The 27,777-nt window shown below is 31.3% G+C and overlaps 1 protein-coding gene and 1 pseudogene across 1 annotated transcript; one reads left to right on the top strand and one right to left on the bottom strand.

Annotated features, from left to right (window-relative positions):
• LOC142320349 (UNC93-like protein MFSD11) lies at positions 1-27,777 on the top strand. Its single transcript, XM_075358056.1, has 8 exons — positions 1-403; positions 4,119-4,288; positions 5,351-5,527; positions 6,215-6,480; positions 10,220-10,345; positions 16,701-16,875; positions 22,348-22,483; positions 25,978-27,777. Exons 1-8 carry the CDS (start codon positions 311-313, stop codon positions 26,197-26,199), a joined length of 1,365 nt encoding a protein of 454 aa, XP_075214171.1. The 5' UTR covers positions 1-310; the 3' UTR covers positions 26,200-27,777.
• Positions 12,190-13,328, bottom strand: LOC142319814 (uncharacterized; annotated as a pseudogene).

The following is a 27,777-nucleotide window of genomic DNA, read 5'->3' as shown; positions in this document are numbered from 1 at the left end:
TATATATGATCATGAAATATTAATATACAAGTATTGTAAATAGTAGCAGAAGCAAAAAATTAAGAATCTTATATACTGTTGAAATCTTGAATTTTTAGGGATTATTATTTTTGCTGATAAGAACTACCTTTATATTAAATCTTTAACAAACAGAGAGAACCAGTCTTTACGATGTGACTTAACATCAACAACAGTAGTGAATAATCAAGTCGAGCCACAACATTAAAAATTTATTAGTTAAGATAATTTTATCACTTGAAATTTTTTTGAAATTTTTTTTACAGAAACTGAGTTTACATTTTTTTTAAAAATGCATTTACAAAGCAGATCATTCAATACAATTTACCTAGGAATATGCTTTATGGTATTATTTACATCTTTTTTAACAATGGAAAATCTTCAGGTAAGAAAGTATCATCATATTTTTATTATATATACCATTTATTTTATGAAAATTAAAATATAAAAATTGAATATATCCCTTGAAGCAGATCCTTTAAAATATTTACTTTTTTCTATATATTGCTGTAGGCTGTAATCATTAACTACAAATTTCCAATAGTTTATATTTATATATCTAAAGGAAAACTACACTTAGTGTTTTCAACTTTTTCATTTTTTTATGGCTGATCAATTAGAGTAGCAGTTAACATGCTGACTTCCAAATTATTTGGTGTAACCCACTGTGATGGTCTAGTGGAGAACGCGTTTTCCCAAACAGCTGATTTGGAGCATTCTAGTCTTAGTAAAGGCAGTTACTTTTATACGGATTTGAATACTAGATCATGGATACTGGTGTTCTTTGGTGGTTGGGTTTCAACTAACCACACATCTCAGGAATGGTCGAACTGAAACTGTACAAGACTACACTTCATTTACACTCATACACATCATCCTCATTCATCCACTGAAGTAATACTAATTCCCAGAGGCTAAACAGAAAAAAAAAATTATTTGGTGTGGAATTTGATCCTTACAAGGATCTTATTTATTTTCCCTCCTAGTCATCCAATTTATCGTTCTTTTCAAAATACATTTGTAGCATGTCTGAAGACAAAACAAAATTGGAACCAAAAGTAAAAATTAAAAGTGGTTTTGGCTGCTGTCATTTAAAAACCTTAACAACAAAACTCCTTGTCAAGATAGAAAACAAAAGAAGAAAATAGTAAGCTATTTCAGCTTAATAAGTCATTAGAACCTTTTTTAGTTTAGTTCTATGCAGTTTGTTTATGTAGTTTTTTGACTGTCAATTAAAATTGGTTGATTTATAAATATCAGTTTTGAAAGAATTTTTTCAATATTTATTTTACAACTTTTCCTTATAAATTTTGATACCTTTTACTGGTGAGTAAACTATTTTAAATTGACATGGGAATTTTCATCTTTACCATAGAATTAGCTATAATTTTAAGCCAAAATTAAAATGGTACTAACTGTAATCCAACTAACTATATAAAATGCAAAACATTTTTCCATTTAAATCTATAGTATATTCTGGAATTGAGCCAAAAAAAACATCTTCACATTATATGAATTAATGATTTATATGAATAAATATTTGACCAGATCATTCCTTAGCATTAAATTTCTCATTGAATTGTTATAAAAAAACTATGATTCTTATATTATGATTCTTCAGTTTTATAGAAATAATAAATAGTTTCTTTGCCAGAAAAGTAGAAGAGGTGTCAGAGTTAGATATCAAAACTATTTTTAATGTGAATATTAACAAAAAGAACTACTTTCTTAGTGTCACTGATGCTAAACAACATTGTTTCACAGTTTCTCTTTGGATCAATTAATGGACTGTATCAATAATAGTAAAAAATTAACTATTTAAGTATATATATATATATTTGATTAATCTGCATCTTACATAAGAATCAGGTTTATTTGAAAGAACCTTTAAAAAATGTTAAGACTTATTTATTTAGAATTCATTTATTAAATTTAAAAATCCATTTGAAACACTCAATATTTATTTAAAAGTTATTATTTGATGAGCATGAGAAAATATTATAAAACTTAAGTTTATTTTATTACTTAGTTTACTAATTTTACTTAGTTTATTTAATCTATCTAATTTTATTCAATATTTATTTCACTTTGTATTAGTTTGTACTTTGTACTTCCTCATTTTTGTATATTTTTTTTTTAAATTTCTGTTGCCCTGTTTTAGTTTTTCTGGTCCTTTAATTTTTTTCTTTTTATTTTTTTTAATTAACAGGTCTCTTGTTTCTAAAACTATTAAAAATCATAAACTGAAATTATGCTTCCAGTAGTTCTTCCAAAACTAATAATCAGATAACTCCCCTGTTTAATTAACTGAATAATTGGCTCCAGAAAACATAATTTCCAAGTCATTTTAAAGTTAGTAGTTAATTTTTTTTAATTATTCATTATTGCAGTACAGTAGAAATTGTTAAGTTGCATAAGTCACACATTAAACAACTCAAAATAGTACTTTTAAAATATGAAAGTCATTTTAAATATTTCTTACTATATCTGAATTATAATGTGAATTGTCCAAAATACTATAGACCACTCTTCTTTCTTATTTATACATTTTAAATATAAACACTAAAATAAAACTTCTTTAGTAACAGTTCAGTTATTTGCTGAGGTGAATCATTGATCACATAAAACTCCTCATGGCTAAAATGTATTGGTTTGAATAGCAGTAATGGCTTAAAATTGAACATAAAATCCATTTAACTGACGTATTTTAGATGTGACCTAAAGAGATCTGTTTTGAAATTAAATGCCAACTCTGTGATTGAAAAATGTAAGCTGTAAAATTCCTAAGTGTAATACTTGATCCAAACATATCTTGACATCAAATACTTATCTTATATCTATATTTATTTTTTGGTTAGGTATTCTCCTGCCTTTGTCTTTTAGAATATTACATCATTAGTTACCAGATTATCTTCTATCTTTTATAAGGTCTTGACTTGTGTTGTGCATTTTGTATTCTGGGGTTGACAACCTAATATATATAAAATTTACTTTGCATTTGCAAAAGAAAAGTTTGTATGCTGCTCTTCAAACATGATTATTGCACATCATATAGGCCTTTCATGAAGTCTTTTTCATATTATTTTATCATACTTCTGCATGTATTCAAAATCATAGAGTTTTTATTATTAAATGATGTAATTTATTTAAGTTAACTGAGCTCTCATTTTCTTACCCCAAATCAATTCCCAAAGACCAGAATATATAAGGCCCTTTAATCTTTGACCTTTTTTAATCTTTGACTTTTTATAATACAGATTAATTTTCTTAATAAATTTTTCACTTTCATAAAGGATCTGCTAAAACCTTTTCAAGAACATCTTAAAACCCTACTTTACTGACACATGCCTTCAAATTACAGATAAGTTCATTTTAAAGTACTTCTGTAAGTTATTGCATTGCATAGTCATTAGTGTGAATTAGTTATATGCATAGACTATGCTATTTATATTAACAGTAGGTGAGTATGTAACTTTTACCATTTTAAAACTGGGTGTACTAAATTAATAATAAATTAATTTAAATAAATAAATCAATGGTAGAATGGTAGTGTCACTCCCTTTTATCTGGGATTTTCTGATGGTTCAAGTATCAGTCAGGCTTGATATTTTTTCATATTCTGCAAAATTAATTTTTCTTATAAAAAAATAAGTAATTAGATTTAATAGGGCATTTGTCTGTAGTTAATAGAAAATAAATAGATTTATCATTTGTTATATATGTTCGTTTATCACAAATGAAATGTAATGTATGTTTAGTTTAATGCTTTAAACTAAATGTTTAAGAAAGTAATGTAATCTGATGAAATATAATATAGTAATGTCTGAATATTAATTAAAAAAGTAACATTTATTTATAATTGCAATGTTTATGCCTGATTATAAGTTTGACAGATTTCTATTTTCAGAATTGGGAACTAATAATATTTATTTTACTATAATATACCTTTCAGTTATTTTGTGTATTTTTTTTTATAAATTTCATGTAATTATAATATGTGACTTTTTTCAACATAATATTAGAAGAAGAAAAAGTCTTGAAATGAGATAATTTTAATGAATAAAAACATACATAATATCTAATCATTAAAAATTTTACAGAAAACTATAATGAACAGTATAAAAGATGAATCACCAGAATTTGAAGGAGATGGCTATTTCAGTTTAACACTACTCTATGCATCATTCTCGGGCTGTTTGTGGCTTGCACCATCAGTTATAAGTATATTTGGACCAGCAAAAACGATGCTTATATCTACTCTAGGATACACGTAAGTTTTACAGAATTATAAGTATTATGTTAATTGGTAATTCTGCAGGTATCCTGTCTATCCCAGGAGCCTTTCTGCCAATCAAATCTTTTAATGCTCTCTTAAATTCAGATCTCAGTATTGAATCTTCCTTTTCATCCTCTTCAACTTCCTCTTCTTCCTCTATTTACACCAGTTTCTAATTTATTTCCTCCATGTAACTCTTCAATATATTCCACCCACCTATCAACCATTTCTTTCATATTATAAATCAGTGTACCATCTTTGTTTAACACATTATTAGATTTTAATTTTTATACCACAAAATTCTCCTTAACTTTTCTGTATGCACTCTCTATTTTACCAATGATCATTTCTCTTTCCACTTCTGAACACTTTTCTTTAATCCACTCTTCTTTTACTAGTTTGCTCTTCCTATTTATAGTATTTCTTAATTGTCAATAGTTCCTTTTACCTTCTTCATCACTAGCATTCTTATACTTTCTATATTCATCCATCAGCTCCAATATATCCTTTGATATCCAAGGTTTTCTACCAGTTCTCTCTGTTCCTCCTAAGTTCACTTCTGATGATTTAAGAATTTCCTTTTTAACATTCCTCCATTCTTCTTCTATATTTTCTACCTTACCTTTTTTACTCAAACCTCTTGCGATGTCCTTCTCAAAATTCTTCTTTACCTTCTCTTTCTCAAGCTTCTCTAAATTCCTCTCTAATGATGAGAACATAGTGGAAACATTCACATTAATAGTAATGGGTAAAAAAAGTAAGAACATTACAGTATGCAAGCAGTTTACAGCTAGTTTGTTTGTTTCTTTAATTGATGCTCTTTTTGATTAGCTCCAGTCCATGTGCTACTTCCACTATTTCCAAACTCTAAAAGAAGTGTTTCTACCTGAACTTCTTATATAAGTAAATGCACATTTAATTTTCCCAGTGTTCTTTTATTTTTTAACATGATAACTCTACTTACTTATTCCCTTTTCAAATGAAAAAATAAAAAATATAATACACAAATTTGGTTAGATACTAATTGTGAATTTATTTATTCATTTTTACAAACAGAATATATATAGCAGCTTTTTACATCGAAAAGCCTTGGGCTATATACCTTGGAGGAATAATTGAAGGAGGTAGTGCAGCTTTGTTATGGACAGCACAAGGAAATTATATAATTTTGAATTCAGATCCTGACACAATTATACGAAACTCAGGAATATTTTGGATCTTCTTTCAATCATCGTAAGTAGAAAAAGTTTATTTTTAAATAAAAAATAGTCTTAGAGAAATGTGAAAAATAACATTATTATTTTCGATTTAGATAAATAGTTTCAATTGTTTTTATGGATGAATTTCTCATATTCATCATAATATGCAATACTCATCGTGTTGTATATTTCAATACGATTGATATACTGTAAATGAGACAGACAAAATAAATTTAAAGTTAATAAAATTATAACGTACCTACTAGATAATTAGATTTTTTTTACTGTACTTTACATTAATTTGTTATATAAAATTAATTCTTCTATTAATTTATAAAGAAATTCACCATTCATGAATAATGATCATGTAATCTTACTTCTCTCAAATGGTTATTTCATTATTAAAAAAAAAAAGTAAATTCCTTCATAATTTACCATACAAAGTATAAAAAAATATAAAAGACTTGTACAATTTGGGATACCCTATTGTACTAAAGGTGCAAGAAACTTTTGTTGATTTAGCAAATCCAGCCGATATGAAGTAGCATAGATTTCATAAAATAACTAATGTTAATTTCTCATCAAAATCTGTATTACATAACATAGACTGATAAATTATAGTACAATTATTTTTTAAATTTCATAAGTTATAGTGAAAATAAATTTTTTTGATGTTAATTATTAATATTTTAATTATGAAAATTACTTACTCTACTTTCAGATCATTATATGGAAATTCTTTCGTGTATTTTGCTTTTGCAAATAAAACACATATTGATAAACCAACAAGAATAATTGTTACTACAGTATTACTTGGGATTTCCCTTCTATCTTTTATTATGTTCTTTTGGCTACGTTCACCAGGGAAGGACACAAAATTTGCTAAAGAAGAAAATAATGAAGGTCCAGTAGCAGCATTTAAAAGAGCGTGGGTGATTTTTACAGATAAAAAAATGTTTATTCTGAGTATTACATTTTGTTACACAGGTAAATAATCTATTTCAAAATTTGTAATTACAACTTTTAATTCCATAAAATAATAATAAATAATTCAAGCAGAAGAAAATTCTCCTTCAGATATAATATACTTAGTGCTTTAAATTATGGAAAACATTTTGTTTTACAACAACTTTTTTTATATTAAGTTGTGATTACAATAGTTACTTTTCATGAAAATAAAAAATATTATTTATGTTACCATCATGTATCTCAGTTGCAGAACATTGTTAGTTCAGGGTAGTGCACAATGTGAATTGTAGTATATGAAATCAAAGTCAATTGTCAACATGTAGTGTTACTTAAATTGTGAACACAAAACTCAAGCATCATTTTATAAAGCAATTTACTCCATGCTAGAACAGATTTTTAAGATTAACTGTCTTATTGTAATGTACTTGTACAGTCGTCGCCTAGTAACAGCGAGCTTGTGGTGGCGACGATTACCACCCAACATAAAAACATATTCCCCGCAATTAGTAATCCCCCTTACCAAATAATTGTTCTATTTTTAACAATTGCATATAACAATTTTGAAATTAAATACAATAAGCTAATTCTGTACTGTACATTGTAAAATGTAATAATGGATGACAAAATTATCTACTACTAATTATACGGTAAACATTGCGATAGACAGTTATTACTGTAACTTTAATTACTTACTGGAAAATGAATTATCCATTTAATTCCAAAGCTAGAATGCTCTTCTCGCTCTCATCACCATCTTCAGTGTAATTGTTATTATTATAATTGTCATTACATAAAGAGACAATGAAACTTTCTTTCTGAGAATCTATTAACGATTCTTAGCTCTAATATTCACATTCAATGGCTTTAACCTTTTCACAGTAAGGTTTCCAGTGTTCATCGCTCATCGAATTAATTTTATCTTCACACAGTTTCTGCACTTCTGACAACTTAAAAGTTGTGTTGTGGCTCACAGCACATCGTTTAACCTTTGACTATACCATCTCAATTGACCATCAATTCATTAAATCTGTATCGTTTTCTGTTACTTCTGTTCAACTTAATTAGTTCGTAGAACTGTGGTTTAGGCATTTGATACAAAAATGGAATATGATGTTTCCGTAGCCAAACAGTCATGTCTTGTTCTTGCTTGATGAACTGAAGTTTTTCAGAAAGGGTATTATGATACAGAGTATTGTCAATAACTACTAGAGGCTAAGGAGGAAGGTTAGGAACTAATTTTTCTTCAGCCCATTTCAAATAATTTTTAGTATTCATGCTATCATTATAATCGCCACTTTTTGATTTGGCTATCCAAGTTCTAATATTGATTTGGAATAAAGACCAATTCACCTCCGGTGTGAATTATAATTAAGCGTTCACCTTTATTTATTGGTAAATGAATTCCTGCACTGCTTTCGTCAACCCATGATTTTGCCGTTGAATGAGATGATAAAACATAGGATTCATCTAAGAATACGATCGCCCAGTTACATCATCTAAAAATCATTGACTGCCTACAAATATGAAATCCTTTTCTGCCTAATATTATTTTTTTCAACCACATCTTTCCTTTAGTTTTCTGTTTTACTCCACTTAAAACCTAATTCTTTCAAAAGTCTTCTTAAACTAGCTTCACTGCGGTTAAAATTAATTTTAATTTTCAATTCTTTATAGAGTTTAAACAAACTCTATAACTCTATGTTGCAGTTACCAACAGTTAAACTCTCCTACCTTTCCCGGCCTCCATGGCACGAGTAGTAGTGTCTTGGCCTTTCATCCAGAGGTCCTGGGTTTGAATCCCAGTCAGGCATGTTATTTTCACACACACTACAAATCATTCATCTCATCCTCTGAAGCAATACGTAACAGTGGACCCGAAGGTTAAAGAAAAAAAAACTCCCCTTCGAGTGAAATTCATTCACAGTTCACCTAACCAAACTTTAGAACGTTTTTTTTCAGGGTGATAATGAACATTCCATCCCCTCATTTCCAAAAGGTTCATTTTTTCTTTTCTTAGGCTTTGAACCTGAGTCCTGGAAATGTCACAGGTAGCTGCAGTTCTCTTTTCACACTTCTATATAGCAATAAATGCTTGTCATTTTTTAATTTTCCTACAGCTAAAGATTATTTCTTCATGAAATTTACACATTGTTTATAATTTCGTGTATCTGTCTTCGAAGTTTTGTTACTAAAATTCAGCCATAACTATTCGCACGTGAACAAACTACTTTATAGAGTTTGAATCGTAAACCAAGATAAAAACTTTTTACAAAATATTGAATCATACATTAATTGACTATGTAATAAAATAAACAACTCATGGCAAAAGAACCAAACTGAAAGGCAGAACCACAGAACTGAACTTTATAACATGGAAAAGCAAAAGAACAAAAATAAAATAATTGTTTTATATTAGAAACACACACTTTATTAATATTCTGTAAACACACAATAATTAATTGCTTCATAAACAACAAGTTGCATTACGTTTTTACTACTAAAAGTTGGCTAATCATGGTGTGCCAATATTTCAAATAACAATAGTACAGCAGTGACGTGCAGGGTGAACATCAAAGCTTGTCGTTACGTGAGGGTTACTGTACAATGGCTTTACATTTAGTACTCAAGTACTCTCAGGTATGTTATTACTGAATTGCATAGTTCTGTTATTTTGTAGGATAAATTCATTATTTTATTAAATAACTGATTGTATTCAAAATAATGCTATTATTTCTTTACATTCTTTATTAATTACAATCATTTATTTTTCTTGTTTATAAAAACAATGTTATTCTTAAGAATTAACTGTGTCCATCTCTTCTAGTTAGATGATATAAGACTTTCTTTATCATATGTTTGTCAGAGCTAGTGATGATCAATATGGAATAGAAATTTAACTCACATAAATCTCATCACAGTTTATTGGTTGATATTTACTCTGGTTTTGAATGGCATATACAAACAAAATGTTAAAATATAATAGATTATTTCATGAGCAATTTGATATTCTCAGAAGAAATTTTTCTCTGGATTCTTACATGATATTAATTAGGTTAATAAAGTAGAAAAACTTATCATAATCATGATATTGCACAGAACTCCCTTTTTCATAAAAAGCAGTTTATACTCATTGCTTTTTCAGCAAGCCACTTCATTGTTGCTGTCTACAATGGCTTAGTTTACATTGTCATAGTTGTGGAATGCAGTAGGACAAAAGCTATTGGTTGTTTACAGTTGACTTAAATTCAAGTTAAAGTTCATGTTGTAATATTCAAGTCCAATACATTTTATTTTAAGTTCCATTTACATTCAGTACAGACTTGCATAAAAATACAATCCATCCTTCTTAGTTGTACTTAAACTTCTATTGTGTGTGTCTGTACAAAAACCGTTTTATAAAAACTAAAATTATATTAACAATGTGTTAGTATAATCTATATGCTGTATGTATTAACAATGTTGTTTATAATTTTCAGTGACTACATCACTGAAAATGAAGTTTTTATAGACTACTGAATGTAAATGGTTTTTTTATTTTTCTGGAGATGACTGACATCAACTGTTTTGGTCATTTTGCCCTATGAGAATGGAAATTTTTAGCATATGAAAAATCCCATACCTGACTGGGATTCAAACCTTTTCTGGATGAAAAGCTGAAATATTACCACTCTGCCAAGGAGATCAAATGTTTCTTGTGTGTGAATATTTGTGTATAATACTTTATAATAAATGCATAATACTTTCTAATGTTTCACAGGTTTACAGGGAATGTATGTAATGGGTATGTATAGTTCGTGTTTGGGATTTACCCTTCAGTTTGGACCTATCGCAAAGCAGCTTGTGGCTCTATCTGGACTCTTCATAGGAGTTGGTGAAATTTTTGGTAATATTAATTAATCCTTAAAAATTTTGTTTATCAAATGTATCAGACAAAACAAAGAACAAGAGCAAGTTTCATTTATGTATCAGTTATTAGATTAATAGGAATTTTTAAAGAATTTTGGTAAATTTGTCCATTTCATAATCAGTCAATTAGAAATCAGTTAATTAATTTAAATTAAATGTAGACCAAAATAAATTTTTGCTCTGTATGTAGAACATCTTTACTTATTTACTGTCAATATTTTGGAAGCCAAATGGAACATGAAATAATAGTACACATATTAAAGCAGTTCAAGACTGTTTTGTCATTTTTTATGGTAGATTTTTATTTTCCATAAAGCATGCATAATCTTTTTTAATTAATTATATATTTATTTTAAAAAACCACAGAGGTTGATGGAGACAGAAGGTGTACAATACTTTCAATTAAGTTAGATTTTGAAATGATTTTTAACTAATCAAAGTTTCATTAAGAAAGAAGTAAAAAAAAAAAATTTGATTGAATAATTTAACGAACAATTTTGCAAACAGTATATTTTTTTATATATTTCTTTTTTTAATAAGCCACAAATAGGAAAAACAATTTTCCACTAAGAAAATCTGTTTATTTTTTTAATACATAAAAACTAAATAGCTCTGTGAAATAAGTCTAAAAATATCATTAAATATAATTTATAGTATTTTAATAAGTATAAACTATTTATACATAGAATTTTAAAAAGATTTAAATATATTTTAAATTAGTTAATATTTATCTACATAAAATACAATACTTATAAGAACTAAGTCATACAAAATCACAGAATAAGGTTTTATTAAATCAAAGTAACTGTGCTAAATAATATTTTATTTTACTATTATCACTATAACAATAAAACTATTCTAAAAATATTAATTAATAAATTATGACCAAGTAGTTGGAATTTGGACTTACCAAGTGTAAAAGGAATTTAGAAAATTAGAAGTCTATGTTACTGCCAGCATGTTTTAAATTACACTTTACTGTTGTTGCGCGCTGGAATTATTACTAGGCTATAGAAGGCAGCCAGTTCACACTTGCACGAAGGCTATGTGCAAAAGCATTTTATCTATCGTACATTTGTAAAAACATCATCTTTTCATTCATACACATTATTCCTACTGTTAATAGCAGGCTTTATCATTCTCTCTCTATTAGACTTCCTCATTCTACACATGCGTGCAAATACACACGCACACAAAAAACAAATATTGTTAATTACGGTATTATTTGCTTTTTTATATATCTATTTTTTTTTTCTTAATAAATGAAGTATTATCTTAATCTATATTTTTATGTATAACCATCATTCGTGGTTACTTTGCTCCAAATTTAACACTTTTTTTTAGAAAAACAGTTGTTTATACATCAAAATTGGCTAAAACAAAAAGCTATAAGTGTTTACTTCAATTAAGAAGGTTACTAGGAACATTTCTACAGTATTCATGAAATGTAAATAATTTAATTTAATTTATATTTATTTTTTTACTTTTTGGAGCAAAGTTATCCCACGGAGGGCGATACTTTGCTCCAGCTTGTAAAATACATTCTGGAAGCATGCTTAATACTCCCTGGAGCAAAGATAGACATCAACAAGGGGTAAAAATACACTAACATTTTATTTATATACGAATGGTTATAACTGGAATGATAACTACATGTTATAAACCAAATTTTTTTGTTAAATTACAAAATTATAACAAAAATAATTTTTTTTTCTCAAAACAAACCAATAAAAAGTCTAAACAATCCTCATTTAACTCTCCAGTTACTATTGTGTCATTATTGCAATGCCTTTAAAAAAAAATAATAAATTGTAACTTGGTTTATATCCACATTCTGTCAAGTTCAGGAACAGAAATACAGCCACGTTTAAACACTTGTTTGGAGGAATGAATTTTTCCTATAACATCTTCCCATGAGTAATTGTGCTTGTTTTTGATATCAGGCTATTTCCATGACTTAAATGATTTCTGCAGTGAGGATATGCACACTTCACTCTCATTAAGACTAAGTATTTTATCTGAAAAAAGTTCCCCTCATATTTAAAGATAACAAACTCCAATTTTTTTTTCAACACTTGTAAGGAAAGGCAAGAGTTTAAGTATTTCAAACCTTCTAATAAGTCATTAAACTCTTTTTCTTCAATTTTTTTCTCTTTCGTACTCTTAAATTTTCTCATTAAAGTAAAGATCCACCAAGTCACTTTCATCAAATTTAGAATAACATTTTTTTTTATTGTTGTGAATTACTCTTATTTTTTTTCTGCACTTTCAAACTTTGTTAGTATATAGGATGCTTTGTCCTTGCTGGTTTTTATAGCAGTTACCGGTACCTGTGCTTGTAGTACCACCATCATTTTCTTGTAAATGTTCTGGGTCAACGCTTTTTGCAGCAGGAACGGTAATTTTTCCCTTTTTTGTGTCCCATCCTTTTCTCTTCCAAAGATTGCAAAAATGAATTCTGTAAATCTTCTTCACTAAATAATGCAGATGTACTAGGGATTTTTCAAAAGTTCTTCAAGGCTGAGTGGATAAATTCCACAACTCCTAAACCCAGATATTAAATGAGACTTTGAATTAGATTCAGTGTAGTTCATCAGCTTCTTAAGAAGGGAGGGAAGTGCTGTTTTTGAAGGGTGGAATTGGTAAAACCATTTTCCTTCCATTCCATTAGAATCTTTCGCCAGCCTCTTTTGAGTGGTGCAAAAAACACCACATTGAGTGACTGTCTCAGATGAGTACTGTTTGCAGGAAGGCAAACAAAGTTTATGTTGTTTTGCTGGCACAAAATGAGCACATTTACAGTGAGATGAGTTGATAAGTTGTTGCCAATTATTACTTTTTTCCAGACAACCTTTTAAGATAGGGCAGAAGTAAAAGTAAACTTTCAAACCATTCATTGAATACTCTTGAATCAAACCAACCAGACTGCGTACTGCCATATCTAACACCACTTTGGCCATTTTGAGTCCTTGTGTCCCATAATTCTGTGGACTTATAAACAACAAAGGGAGGAAGACTTTTCCTGATAGCATTACTACAGAACATTACTGAAATACTTGTTTTTGTAGTGTTATAAGTTCTTTCGGGATACTTTGACCCTCACTTGATGTCAACCTTCTTTCATCCAGGGTCATTCGTAAGATTCGACAGCATAATTCTTCATATTTTCGGCAGGGGGGGTTGACTCCTTTGGTTACAGCTTCCAAGTTATCTATGTACTCCTTCAATGTGTCTCCGGTTACTCCACCCAAACCCCTTTTACATTAGCAGCAAAGCAATCTCCAGTCAATATAGGGTGTCTTCTCAGGAATAAAAAAACCCATTCACGCCCGGGTATATTGTTCTTAAATATTTTTACAGACCTTCCACATTTGTCTTGGCAATCATCCTAATTTTGAATGAGTCTAAAGGGAAACAAAATTCACTACACTATGTTACACAACGAACAAATGCGGCTTCCTCTTCATCATTGAAAATTATAGGCTTTTCTGGTAAAGATTTATTTAGTTTGGCAGTCATTTGAGTTTTTTAAAGTCTTTATCTTATTTATTATAGGTTTTCTTGGAATTTTGTACAATATTGTAGCATTACGCTGTGTAATTTAACCCTTCTGGACTGCCTGCAATCATTTATTTAAGGTCTTTTCAGTGTAATCACAATACCTGCTTAAATTAACTTTTCTTCTATATGTCCTGGTCATCCTGAAACAAGACCACCTAGAATAAAATCAACAAAAGAAAAAACAGGATGGGATTAACAAAAAATGTGGAGCAAAGCTATCCCACTTTTCCATAAAACTAGCCTCACTTTTTAAAATTAAACAAAAACTTTAAAAAACAGAATGATAGGTATATGAAACTTGGTCTTTGGGTAAATAACAATAATAGACATACATAAAAATTACACTTTTCTTGAAATACCAATAATTTGAAGGCTAAAATATTCAGAAAAATTTATTGCTCACTTTCACAATAAATCATCCAAGAATAGGAAGGAGAAAAGGCACCTTTCTTTTTTTCTGTTTAGTCTCTGGAACCACCGTTAAGGTATTAACTTCAGAGGATGAATGAGAATGATACATATGAATGTTAATGAAGTGTAGTCTTTCTTGTACAGTCTCAGGCTGATCATCAAACTTTGCAAACCATATACCAGTGCTGCCAACAGTGACAACAAAAATTCCCAGTCCCTTCTGACTTTTTTCTTTTTCTGTTTAGCTTCCAGAACCACCATAAGGTATTATTTCAGAGGATGAATGAAGATGATATGTATGAATGTAAATGAAGTGTAGTCTTGTACGTCTCAGGTCAACCATTCTTGAGATATGTGTTAATTGAAACCCAACCACCAAAGAACATCAGCATCCATGATCTAGTATTCAAATCCATATAAAAGTAACTACCTTTACTAGGATTTGAACCTAAAACTCTCGACTTCAAAATCAGCTGATATGTGATGTCGAGTTCACCACTAGACCAACCTGGTGGGTTGACTTCTACACCTTGTTCTAGAAAAACTTAAAACTTTTCCCAAAATGGAGCAAAGTAACCTCTACAGGAGCACCCCGGTTGACAGTAAAAACATTTATTTATTTATTCAAGAAAATTCAAGAAAAAATATGATTATAAGGGAAAATGTTATTCTTTGAAAGTCAACTTTTCATTTCAGTTTTGTTTCTGTTCTTTGATGGCTTCTTATTTATGTGCACAGTGTGATAAAGTGTGTTGTCTAAAACGATCACACTTTTCTCCAAAAGATTTGGCATTAACTTTTCACTAAATCATTTTTTGAAATCCTCTGAATTCATCTAGCCATGATAATTGTCAGATGATTGACCTGCTTTCTTTTTAATAAAGTTCTGCACCTTCAATAAATCTATTTTTTGTATCGGCAAGAATAATAAAATAAGAAATAATCCAGTTTGATGAACTAGTATTGGTACCACACCTTCTACACGTATGTCCTCACTTTGCCAGCATTTATTGAAGGTCAAATTATTATCCACCCACAACTCCTCCAAGTAAACGATAAGTCTATCTTCTAATCTGTATTTCCTAATAGTATATAAAAATCTACCCTGCCAACTCTGTGCTTGTCACTCAATAATTAATTTTCTTCAATGAATGCACTTTCTCCCATGAAAACCCATTTGCTGCAACAATCTTTTTAATGGATTAACTCCGTACAGAAAATTAGCTTTTCCCTAATGGTTGGTAACAATTTTGTCACAGTGGGAACTATTTTTCTGACCGTGTAATATTCAGAGACAGTATTTTGGATTACTGACCGGTCAAAACTATCACAGGAAAATTTTGAATTTTAATTTCTTGGAGATCTTTTCCCTGGCATTGACAATTTAGATTCTCCAGCTTCATTTCCTTCTTTCGTTATCGTGGTTATTATACCCATACATATTCCGGTCTAGGTCAATGCACGCAAGTTCCGTTTTTTTCAATATATGTCCATGTTTTTCTAGACAAGCCTCTTCACATTTATTGCTTATTTTTCTAACTATCCTCCTGTCTTTGCTATGCAGTGTCTGCCCTTTTTTTTTTTCGTTTTGATGTCTTTTTGTAAATTACAACGATTAAATAAAATCTAAATATAAAAGCCTGTAATAACTATATAAAACATCTTTCCCCTAAGGACAAAAAATATAAGAAATAGTACAATTATAATCAAGAAGATTATAATTATATTATAATTATAATTGGTACTGCAATAGAAAGAAAATGTAGATGCAAACTATTATACTGATCTAAACACTACAAGTGCCATCAGGTAAGTGCAAGAAGTGAATGAAAAGAAAATGACAGCATTTGTTCATTGTTTAATTTATTTATTAAAAAATTTCTGTTTCACTGTACAAATAAAAACATTACTGAAACTACCTGCAACATTTTTAAAGCAATAATAAATAATTATTAATTATGAAGATTTACAATTTTTTTTTGTTATTAAGCAAGATAAATTTCAACAAGAAATTTGTAAATATATTGGTGGTATTAAAAAGATATGCGTATTATAATCCTGAAACTGCTATTAAAGTAATATTTTTATATTATTAACATTATGTAAGGTACAATTGGACAAAATAAAAGATACCTTTAAATCACTAATTTATGAACATCTTATGAAATAGCAATGGTGTTTGATTTTTCTTTGATTATTACAGAATATTAAGCCAATAGGTGAGCTAGATGTCTAGCTTAATATAAACAAAAAACTGCTGTTTATGTTGATACAATATTATAAGAAAAAACATATCATTATTTATTTAATGACCCAATAATTATTATATTCTAACAGTGCATGCTTGTATTTTATTTCAGGTGGCTTTCTGCAATTTTCACTAGCAGGAGTACTGAATAAGCTTAGCTGGGGTAGAAGCTTAGGTTTAGGAACTGGAATAGGAGTTCAGATACTTGGATATCTGTTGATGATAATTAATTTACCAAATAATTCCGTATTCGGGGACACATATGACAAAGCTATAATTGAAAGCAAGTAAGTAATTGAATCATTATTGTTAAAACCAACTTCTCACAAAAATTATTTTTTTTTATTAGCACTTAAAGCAAAACACCTACATATACGATAAAGTATTAAAAAGCACCAGGGGTCTAAAACAACAATTGCTTACTCATATTCAATTGCAATAAAAACAACAGTTACCAAAAATCAGTTCTTTAGATTTGAGTCAACTGAAGTACAACTTACATTTATTTCAGAATAAAGCACACAATTTCTGAATGAACTGTTTCTTACTTTATAAATCAGGACAATCCTAATTTTTTGCTTTTTCTTAGATTTACCTTGGTGACCTAAAAAATTATTATGAGGTGCAAAAATGTCCATGATAAAAAAATAAAATAATTAATAAAATTTAATATTTTCTGACAGGTATTTGTATTGCTGAATGAAATGAGAATCAACCAACCAAGTTGTTAGTTCATAACATTCACTTTCATTTCCATTATTTCATTACAATTTTGTATTTGAGCATAATAATAAAACAATTTATTCTGTGTCAAAAATTTATTAGAATATAATTAGTAGTTGAAAGTTGTCACTGATTCTTTTAATAATTTAAGTTTCGATTTCTTGTATTTATAAATATTTTATTGTGATTGAAATATTATTTATGTATATATAAAACATTAATTGTTTGAATATGATTGAAATATAACATTAATTAAAACTGTTTCATTATAATTGTAAATATTTCTGTAAGTGAAATGAATTGAATTGTAGAACTGGTAATGAATTGGAACTGAACTGGCGTAGAACTGGACACTAATGTGGTGAAGAGCTTGCTTATATAATGTTGTATATATGAGTATTTATAGCTACTGATTTGTCAGGAGCTGAGTGCATCTGAAAGGAGGTGAGTGAATCTGACCAAAGCTGAAGATTTTTAAATTTAAAAGTCCTACATTAAATAAAAATTAAAGTTCCAACATTTAAACAGGAGCCACAAAAAGTGAACATTTATGAGTATTTAAAAATTAAATAAGTTATTTAAATAACCCTGAGTCTTAACAGTAGTAACATTTAAAATGATAATGGATAGTTTAATTGGTTATATTTTTCATTTAAAAGTAACGTATTCTTTTTTTAATAATAATAATAATAATTATTATTATTGTAAAAAATAAATATATGTAACAGTAGTTGATAAGAGGATGTCTTGGGAAAGTAATGCTTTTGGTATGGTAATGGTTATGAGTAATAGTAATGTCTTTCTTCATTTTAGACATGCCAACTGTTGAATACTATTTCTGGCATGTTGGAAGCGTGGAGACTTGGTGCTGTTGCTCAAAGGTGGCAACAAAGATCCTACTGTAAGTTCTTCTTACTGACCACTAATGCTCTTGCCTATGATGGCAAGGTTTTTGAGAAGGTCCTATAATTGCGTATTAATGTTAGATTGGCCACTGATCATTTACCAATGGGCAATCAGTATGGTTTCTGACCAGGCAACACCACTGAGGATGCCATACTAAAGGTGATGGGATACAGCTTCCTCTAATCCATGTAAATATGTATTAGGGATTTTTCTGGACATATCCGGGGTATTTAACAACTTACGGTGGCCCTCTGCCCTGATTCAGATGCAGAAGTGTAAGAGTAAACGAAATGAATTAGAAGGGCTCTCAAGTTATTTCAGCCATCGGACCATTTCCCTGCGTGGTGGCGGCTTGGAGGTTTGTAAGACCTTAACTAAAGGATGCCCTCAGGGCAGTGTTCTGAGTCCACTTCTTTTGATCATAGAATTCGATTCCATGTTGAGTTTAAGTTGCCATGTGGTTGTCGTGTGGTCGCTTATACTGATGATGCGCTGCTACTAATTGAAGGGGATTTGCATAACGAGGTGGAGTTCCGAGCTGCTCATGCTTGTGAGACAGTCCGACTGTGGAATCTCCAACACAAAATGATTTTCAGCTCAGAGAAAACCACAATGATTCTGCTTCCCGAATCCGGGTTCGTATGGCTGGTCTCCCCATTCGGTACGTTACAGCTCAAAAATACTTGGGTGTTATCCTTGATGGGAATTTTCGGTTCAAGGAACATCTACAGTATGTAGCAAAAAAGGCCGCTGATGCTTTTTATGGAATCCATAGAGTCAGTCATTCCGATTGGTGGTTGAACTACCGTACCATGCGTATCCTTTACAAAGGTGTCAGCAAAGCTATTATGTTGTATGCTGCGCCTGTCTGGGCTTACCGCATGGCTTTTAGATATTGCGCGGACATTTAGTTGCGGGCCTGCAACTCCTTTTGCTGGCTGTTATAGGCGGTTATAGAACAGTCTCGCGGAAGGCAGTCTGTGTTGCAGCCGGAGTCAAACCAATAGATATTTTGGCTAATGAGCGTAAGGAACGCTACATTTCCAAGGTAAATAATCTATTGACATCAGAACGAAAGATTGAAGACCGGGGGCTTGCGTCTTGGCAGGTCAAGTGGGACGAATCCCCCACAGGTCGCTACACGCATGGTATATTTCCTGCAGTGTCTGATTTAGGTGCGATTGGATGGGTCTAATCCAATCGGTATATCACACAGTTTCTCTCCGGACATGGTGCCTTTCGGAAGAGTTTGGCTAGGTTTCTTTTGGTGGATTCGAGTCAATGCCCAGATTGTGGAACTGATGATACAGTGGACTATGTCTTCTCCATTTGGTTCCCGATACGAGGTCGAACATTCACGAGCTGTTAGGGAACTTGAGAGAAAGCATTCCTTTCTGGATCTCCGTATTAACTAGATGATCGCTATAGTGACTATAGTATTCTATAGTGGCTGGGTTTCTTCGCGCCCTTGTGGTGTGTAAGTCTGTAGAGGGAGTTTAATCGATGTACTTGATCGTGATAGGATCCCAGGTGGCTAGGGTTCCAGCTTAGGCATTGGATTGGTTGGAGGTAGGCGCATTGGCATCGTGCTACGATTATATTAGTATCGTTTGTGATTCGATTTGGAGCTCCCACTGGCGGGGTGGCCGCGCCACCGGGGTATCGTAACCCGTGCCACCGGGAGCGTGGCTTCTCTCCGCCGGTGGTGGTCCTGATCGTGATTTGATAATGCCACGCGAGACAACATAATGGAATTTGGGTGGGGGGGTGCGGGGTTTGTCCCCGGCTCCTGCGCGGACCGGAATGAGGTTTCGTTCCCCTTGTTAGGTGACTTAAACTGGTCGATTTATTCGGGTGTAGTTCTGAATTTCTATGTCGCGTAAGACATGATTTGATTGTAATGAGTGTAACACTGATTTAACTCGTTTTTTTTTTAGGCATTCACAGTCACGAACGGTGCAGTCAAATCTGAACTAGGCGCGGGGTCCACCCTTTCGCGTTTTCAGTTAGTTAGTTTGAGGGAATCATGTTAGGTTGGATATGAAGATGTCTGTTTGAGACCTACGTGAAGGCGAAATTTGATATGTATTTTACTGATGCAAATGTCTGCCGAGGCATTTACATCGGTGACACCCCAACCAGGCCTGGCTTATTACTGTAAGATGTAAAAAGTTAGAGAGCGAAAGACGACTCCCGTTAAAGCTCATCAGTGCTAGGAAGGAGTGGTGTGTGGCAACCGGAACCGTCACAAGGGTATCTTCCCATATGGAGTTGGGATGCTGAATAATATGCCAGCATAAGACGACTTTCAGCCCAGAGAAGATGCTCCTCAAAGACCGTTTGGGAGGAGGCGGCAGGTCAGCGCATAAAATACGTTCAGGCTCAAAAGTACCTCAGGGTGTTTCTGAATGAGAAACTGCAATTTAAGGAACACCTTCACTACGTTGCGGAGAAGGCCTGTAGTACCTTCTGCGAGTGGTCAATCCTGATTGGAGTTTTAAGACCACCAGTATGTTGTATAAGGGTGCCTGCGAGGATTTCCTCGCAGGCACCCTTATACAACATATAATGCTGTATACAACATAATTATGCTGTATTCGGCGCTTGTTTGGGCCGATAGGCTAAAGTTTAAAAGCTATCGGGACATATTGTTGAGGGCTCAACGCCTTATACTTTTAACGGTAGCGGGTGGCTACAGTACGATTTCACGTGAGGCGATCTTGGTGACTGCAGGGGTGAAACCGACAGACTTGATTGCGTCAGAGCGGCAACAGCGTTATGTCGCCAAGAAGTTAGGTAAGTTAACTTCTGACAAAGTTTGGGAAATTGAACAACATGGTAATGCTTTGTGGTAGGCCAGGTGGGATAAGGCAGAGGGCGAGTGTTATATGCATAGTCTGTTTCCTGATGTTGTTAGTTTGCAGGGCGCCTCTTGGATACGCCCGAATAAGTATGTAACGCAATATCTTTCTGGGCATGGCGCTTTCCGGAACATGCTGAGAGGTTCGGCCTGGTGGAGGAATGTACATCATGTTCTGTACGTCTGTTCAAAGTATGAGTTGATATGCATGGAGACTATCTGTCGGCTTGATATTATTGGTTCGGCAATAGATCTCCGTGTCAATTGGCGAAACCAGGCCGAATGAATAATAGTTTATACATTATTTGGCAAAAGAAAGGACTGCCGAGGGCATTTAGGGTGCCTACTGGGCCTTCCCGCATTCTTCTTTTGTTTGTTTTGTAATTGGTAAGTTTTAAGTTTTAGTTGGTTTGTTTTGTTGCAATTATGTCTTGAACTCACTATTTTGCCTTCAGGTAGGTAGCGATTTCAGTTCCTTTCCATATTTTGTTTGCTCAGTCTTGTTTGAGGCTAATGTGGGATGTGTTTTTTTATTAGTTTTTTTGTTTTTAGGGATTTTACTACACTGATGGGAATGTCACATGTGGTATCCTGACTGAGGCAAGAACAAGGCTGAGAGATGCCTTTTGCCAAGGTTTTGAAGATGACCTCCAGTAAAGCCCATAAGGGCTAAGTACAGAGGGAGTGGCGTGGCTACCGCAACTGTCACATGGTGACAATTCTGCCCCACCACACATGGTGTCTTCCCCTACAGGGTCAGAATGTTGAATAATATATTGCTTCTGTAGTAAATAACATAATTTTGTTTGTATATGTCACTGTATCCTACATGTTAATCTGTAATATTTTTTTTCAATTTTGAAGCAAGACAATTTAATTTCTACATTTTACAAGAAAACACAGAATGAAACTCAAAGTTATGATCAAAGAAAAAGATGGTAAAAAGAAATGTTTTATAAACAGAAGATAATAACTGAACAAACATTAATTAAATTCTGTTGTGTTCATATTTGCAATAAACTAACAATTATGAAATACCTAATAACACTAACCAGTTTTTCATGAATAATACATTTTACCCTTGAATTAAAGTCACACTGCTCTACTATTTTAATGTTCATACAAAAACTCTGCATATACTATTTTTTGTAACTAATCATTATAAGATTGCTCAAAAGTAGATTTAATTGTAATTTTAATATAAAATTAGCACTTATTCGTTACTTTTAAGACTTCAAAATGAAAATAAAATGCAATTTTTCTATTTCAGTATTGCAATTGGTTTATTATGTAGCTGTTTTCTTGGAATTGGTGACAGTTGTTTTAATACTCAAATAATAGCTTTATTAGCAACAATGTTTCCAGGTGAAAGTTCCAAATCAATTGCTCTCTACAAATTTACTAAGGTAAATGCATAATAGACTTTCAATTAGTTCTAACTAATAACAGTGCATTAAAGAAAGTCACATGTGTTGAAAGATGATCATTAATTTGTACTCCATCTGTGATCTATGAATTTTTTAAAAAATTGTTGTTTTTATATTAATAACAATAAAGACTACTTTTCAAATAGACTACTATTATATATAAAAGTTTATTTGCATTTGTTATAGTTAAAGATAAAGATTAAAGAAGGTCAAAACCAACAGGTTTTTACTTGGTCAGTGAATTCTGTGATAAGTATTGCATAATAATAGTTAATTATATAACTTTAAGTATATTCTACAGATGCTTAATTGACTAACAGAAATAAAATATTCAATGTCCTGCTATTAACATTAATAATTCTAATATAAAATGAACTATATTATAAAAAAATAAGTGTATTAAACAAAAGCTGATTTTAGTTACTAATAAAAGAAAGCTAATAAATAGTTACTTGGTTGTACATAAAATAAGTAAACAACATTTATATTTTGAATCTCATTCAAACATTGAATAATTACAACTTCTAGTTCTCAACATCCCTCTATTCACAAATTGCACTGACTGTTTAAATCTGTTTCCTGTATTTTCTTTTTTTTAATAAATTGCATTGAGTTTCAAATCTGGATTATTATAAATAAATAAAAAATGCACATTTTCAGCATAGTTCCATTCATACTTAAACTGAGGAAGTATGATGTTTGTATTTTAACTTCATAACATTACTTACAAGACTTTTACATACCAGATTTAACTTATGAATATTTCTTTACAAGATTATTACTAATTAGCAACTTATATATTGGATCTAATTCAAAAACCATTCAAGTTTTACTTTTAATTTTATCTTTCATATTTTCTACAACTCAAACTTTAACTTTTAATTCTAAAAAAGTTTTTTGAAGATTACACTGCTTTACATGCCAGTTGCATACTTGGGTTTACAGTTTGTTTTTCCCCAGTCCAAAGTTGATATTGTGATATTATTAATTGATCTCCAATGATCAAATTAACTCTACTAAATCAACCACTAGTGAAAATTAACTATTATTTATAACTATACCCTAATTATGCTTGAAACAAAATTAATTTAAAGCATAATAAAAAATAAAATAATATGTAGCAAAACCAAATTTTAGTACATGATATGTAAGGCTTTATGTTACTAGAAATTTTTTTTATGTTAACTAGCTTTTTATGTTAGTAGAGGAATAAAACTGTTCACGTAACTGTGTCTGATACTTGTACATAAGTTATACATAAATGAAGACCTCTAAATAAGACAACCCTAGAGAAGCTTACTGTTGCAAACAGAAAATATTGTCATTTTTATTTATTTCACTTATTCAGCGAGAAGAATTGTTAATAATAATCCAGAGAGGGTTTAAAGCTATTCATTCTCTCAACATAAAATTTTATAACTTTTTATCTTGGTTGAACGTTAAATGTTGGCTGAAAATTCAATTTTTAATCAGAGAATGTTAAGAAAACTACAATCAAGATCTTTTTAATCTACCCCGAAGGGGTATCGATAGTAGAATACGCGGATGATATCGCAATATTAGTAGAAGACAGAGATATTAATGAACTGGAGAACAAGGCAAACCAAGCGCTTAGAACAATAGATGAATGGATGGAGGATAACAAATTAGAAATAGCTCCTAATAAATCCTGTTGCCTGGTCCTCTCGGGTAGAAGACCATTAAGAAGTGTGAATCTAAATATCAGAGGATAGAGAATTGATGAAGTAAAAGAAACAAAATACTTGGGGGTACTTCTGGACAAAAGTTTAAGGTTCAGCAAGCATATTGATATGATTTGTGGGAGAGTTACTCCTGCTGTAAAGGGATTAAGAGGATTATTTCAAAACCACGGCACACCTAAAATGGTTATTCGAAGATTGATAACCGCGGCTATCACTTCGGCGGTACTGTATGCGGCTCCCATATGGGGGGCGGCAATGAACATACAGCGAAATAAAAAGAAGTTGAGAAATGTCCATAGACTAGCATTGCTGCGTGTAGCTGCTAGTTACTGTACGGTATCGTATTACGCGCTGTGCGTACTGACCGGAGTCCTACCCATAGACCTTCAAATAAAAGCCAGAATCCTCAGACACAGCGGTATGTTGAAAGAAGAGATGGAAGGGATTATAGAACAAGAATGGCAAGAAGAGTGGGCAGGGTCCAGAGTGGGAGAATGGACCAGACGCCTAATCCCTAATATTAAAACTTGGAATAACAATAGACTCGGAGATGTCAATTTTTACATGACACAGTTACTGTCGGGGCACGGCTCTTTCGGTCAGTATCTGTATAGGATCGGGAAGAGAGCCACCCCGCAGTGCATCTATTGTCCAGAGAACGACGATGCCGAACATACGTTGTTCATATGTCCAAGATGGGCCGTTAACAGAGGTCAAATAGTAATTAATGGTCTTACACCAGAAAATCTCATAAACTGGTTGGGGTACAACAATGAGAACTGGGAATGGTTCCGCAGGTTCGCCGGGGAGGTCCTGCGGGCCAAAGAGGATGAAGACAGAAGAATAGGAGTATAAACAGTAGGGTAGGGCGGACAGTCACTCCATGGAGGGCCCGTACGCCTTGGTGTGCAGGTACCTGAGAAGGGGGTGAACTCCAGGGGAGTTTGAGTTTGGGTTAAAATAAAAGACCAAGTCCCGGTCGGCGGGGTCGTCCCTGCGGGAGCCTAGGCTCTTTGTGGGGTCGGCGCTGTCGATTAGAGGCCAAAGGCGTAAAGACCAAGTCCCGGTTCCCTGCTGAGGCGCTGGGGGACGGTATAGCCGGACCTTGGCTCTAAAGCGGAAGATAGAGGCAGGCAATGTAAAACAAAAGATCCGAGACCGGGGAGGCCAACCTGCCGTGCCGGACGTATAGCCGGCGGGTGGGGGACGCCTCCTTTGAGAGTAAAAGGACACTCTCCCCGACTGAGTATACTTAATTGGATATCCGGTCGGGGAGAGTAGGGAAAAAAAAAAAAAAGATCTTTTTAATTGGTATTTAAGATTTAAAGGTCAGATATATACATACATAAAATAACAATCAGTCATTTATCAAAGTATCTCCAAAATTTATGCTCCTAAAAACTGAAATTTTTCAAAGCTATGATGAACTTTTCTCATAGTAGTATGATCATCCTTTCTTTTTTCTGTTTAGCCTCCAGAACCACCATAAGGTATTACTTCAGAGGATAGTATTATCATCCTAAACCAGACAGCCTAATCCATGTCTTATATCTTGGAAATGAAGGCTACAATTTATAACAAACATTTTAATTTTTTGTTTAAGATACACATGAATCATATACTCTTAAAGATATATAAAATATCTATCACAAAGTTTTCACTTAAATCAATTTTTTAGGTATATACAACATACAGATTCATATTTCAAGCTATTTAATATAGAAATTATGTTTAAAAAAAAAATTAATTAATTTAATTAACATTTTTCAGTGTTTATTTACTGCTGCTGGTTTTTTCATGAGCAATTACTTAGGACTTCAAGCTCAAGCAACAGTCATGTGTATTCTAGGAGTAATGGGAATAATTACATACTGCAGTATTGATAGAATAGTAAGCAAAAAGGAGATAATAAAGCAAGAACAAGTGAAAAGACAAGCTGATGAAAAAATTGAACCAAATCATAACAAGGATACAATTTCAACAATAACATAACTTTAAATATCACAAATCATTTAAAATGATACACTATTATTTTTTTGTACAAACTAGTCACATGTTTCTACTATTCAAATTATAATGTTTAGATTTGAAATATATTTAATTTTAGTGTTGGGAGACAGGATAATAAGATACTATATGTTTTATAAAAGAATAAAATAAATACACTAGATGAAAAACAATTTTCTACTGGGCAACACAATGAACTATGTTTAGTTACAACCATTTTTTTCTGTAACACCTGAAATGTTTTTGGGAAAAAACTTAAAAGTTAAAACAATTATAAATATGTTTCAGATGCCAATAAAGGAAACCATGAGTAATTATGTGGTTGCCTTGTATAATTAAAATTTTGGATAAAATTTCTTTTAAGGGCTGCTAGTGACTGCATACTTAAATAGCATGCATGTTAATTAATGTAATAATTAGAATCTGAAAAGACAAAGAAAAAAAATGTTATAATATTAAAAATAAACGTAGAAGAAATTACACTCATCTGTGAATAGTGACATTCTTTGAGATTATTTTCCACAACAATAAAGATGGTTGTAATTACAATTAATGATAAAAAAACTTTCTATAATAAATAATATTCTTAAATAATGTTTCTTACAGTAATTTTTAAGGGTTCATTTATTCATACAAAGCATTATAGTCAACACAAAAAATTTTTTGAGGTTAATGTTGAATTTTTAATCTGAAATATATATTTTTTCTAATTATCTGACAATATTGTAAAGTTACAAGCAACTTATTATTGATCAAAATAAACATTAATTGGATATAAAGAAAAAATAACTTAGCAATTCATTATCAACTGATCAGACATCATTATAGCTGGCGAGAGAGAATCTGCAATAAATGGATTAATAAAATTACAACAATAATATAAAAATGTTCCCTCATTTTTAACAATAACAGTACTTTATAGAAAACTTTAATGAATCATTTTCTTTCACTTCTGATGGCATCAGTTGGAATGACTGTTAGCCATAAAAACATGCCAGCAGCATGCAGTAAAACTGCACCCAGTTAAGTTAGTGATTTAGGATTAAGTTTAGTGATGTATAACTGTAACCAGTTTATAAGTATGGCCTCAGCCATTAAAACCATACTTACTTTATATCCTTCAATTTCCATGATGCTGCATCCTGAGATGTTTCAGGTTTGTAAAATCATCAGTAACATTTGCAGTTTATCATCTTACCCATTACACTTATCTATTATGAGACTTATATAATACTGTGATTAAATTTCTATATACTAAAATATTAAGAAATATATTTGTAAATCTTCCCTGGTTTATTAATAATACTTAATTGCTCAATTTTATTATACATGATTTCTACAAATTGCTGTTAAACATGTACATAACTGTTTTAATAATTATATTGATCTGTAATTATATAAACTTACAATTTTCTTTATCTTAGTATTTCGATTAGTAATTTGTTTTGCATTTATTTATTTATCGACTCATTATTCATTCATTTGTATTTATTATGTTACTATTTGTACTGTAATTTAATCATATTTTTTTTTGTAAATAATTTATATTCTAATACTTTTAAA

Source organism: Lycorma delicatula, chromosome 2 (assembly GCF_047948215.1).
Source record: "Lycorma delicatula isolate Av1 chromosome 2, ASM4794821v1, whole genome shotgun sequence".
In the NCBI taxonomy this organism is placed as follows: Eukaryota; Metazoa; Arthropoda; class Insecta; order Hemiptera; family Fulgoridae; genus Lycorma; species Lycorma delicatula.
Note: the sequence above shows the minus strand (reverse complement) of the source record. Positions and strands in the feature narration are given on the sequence as shown.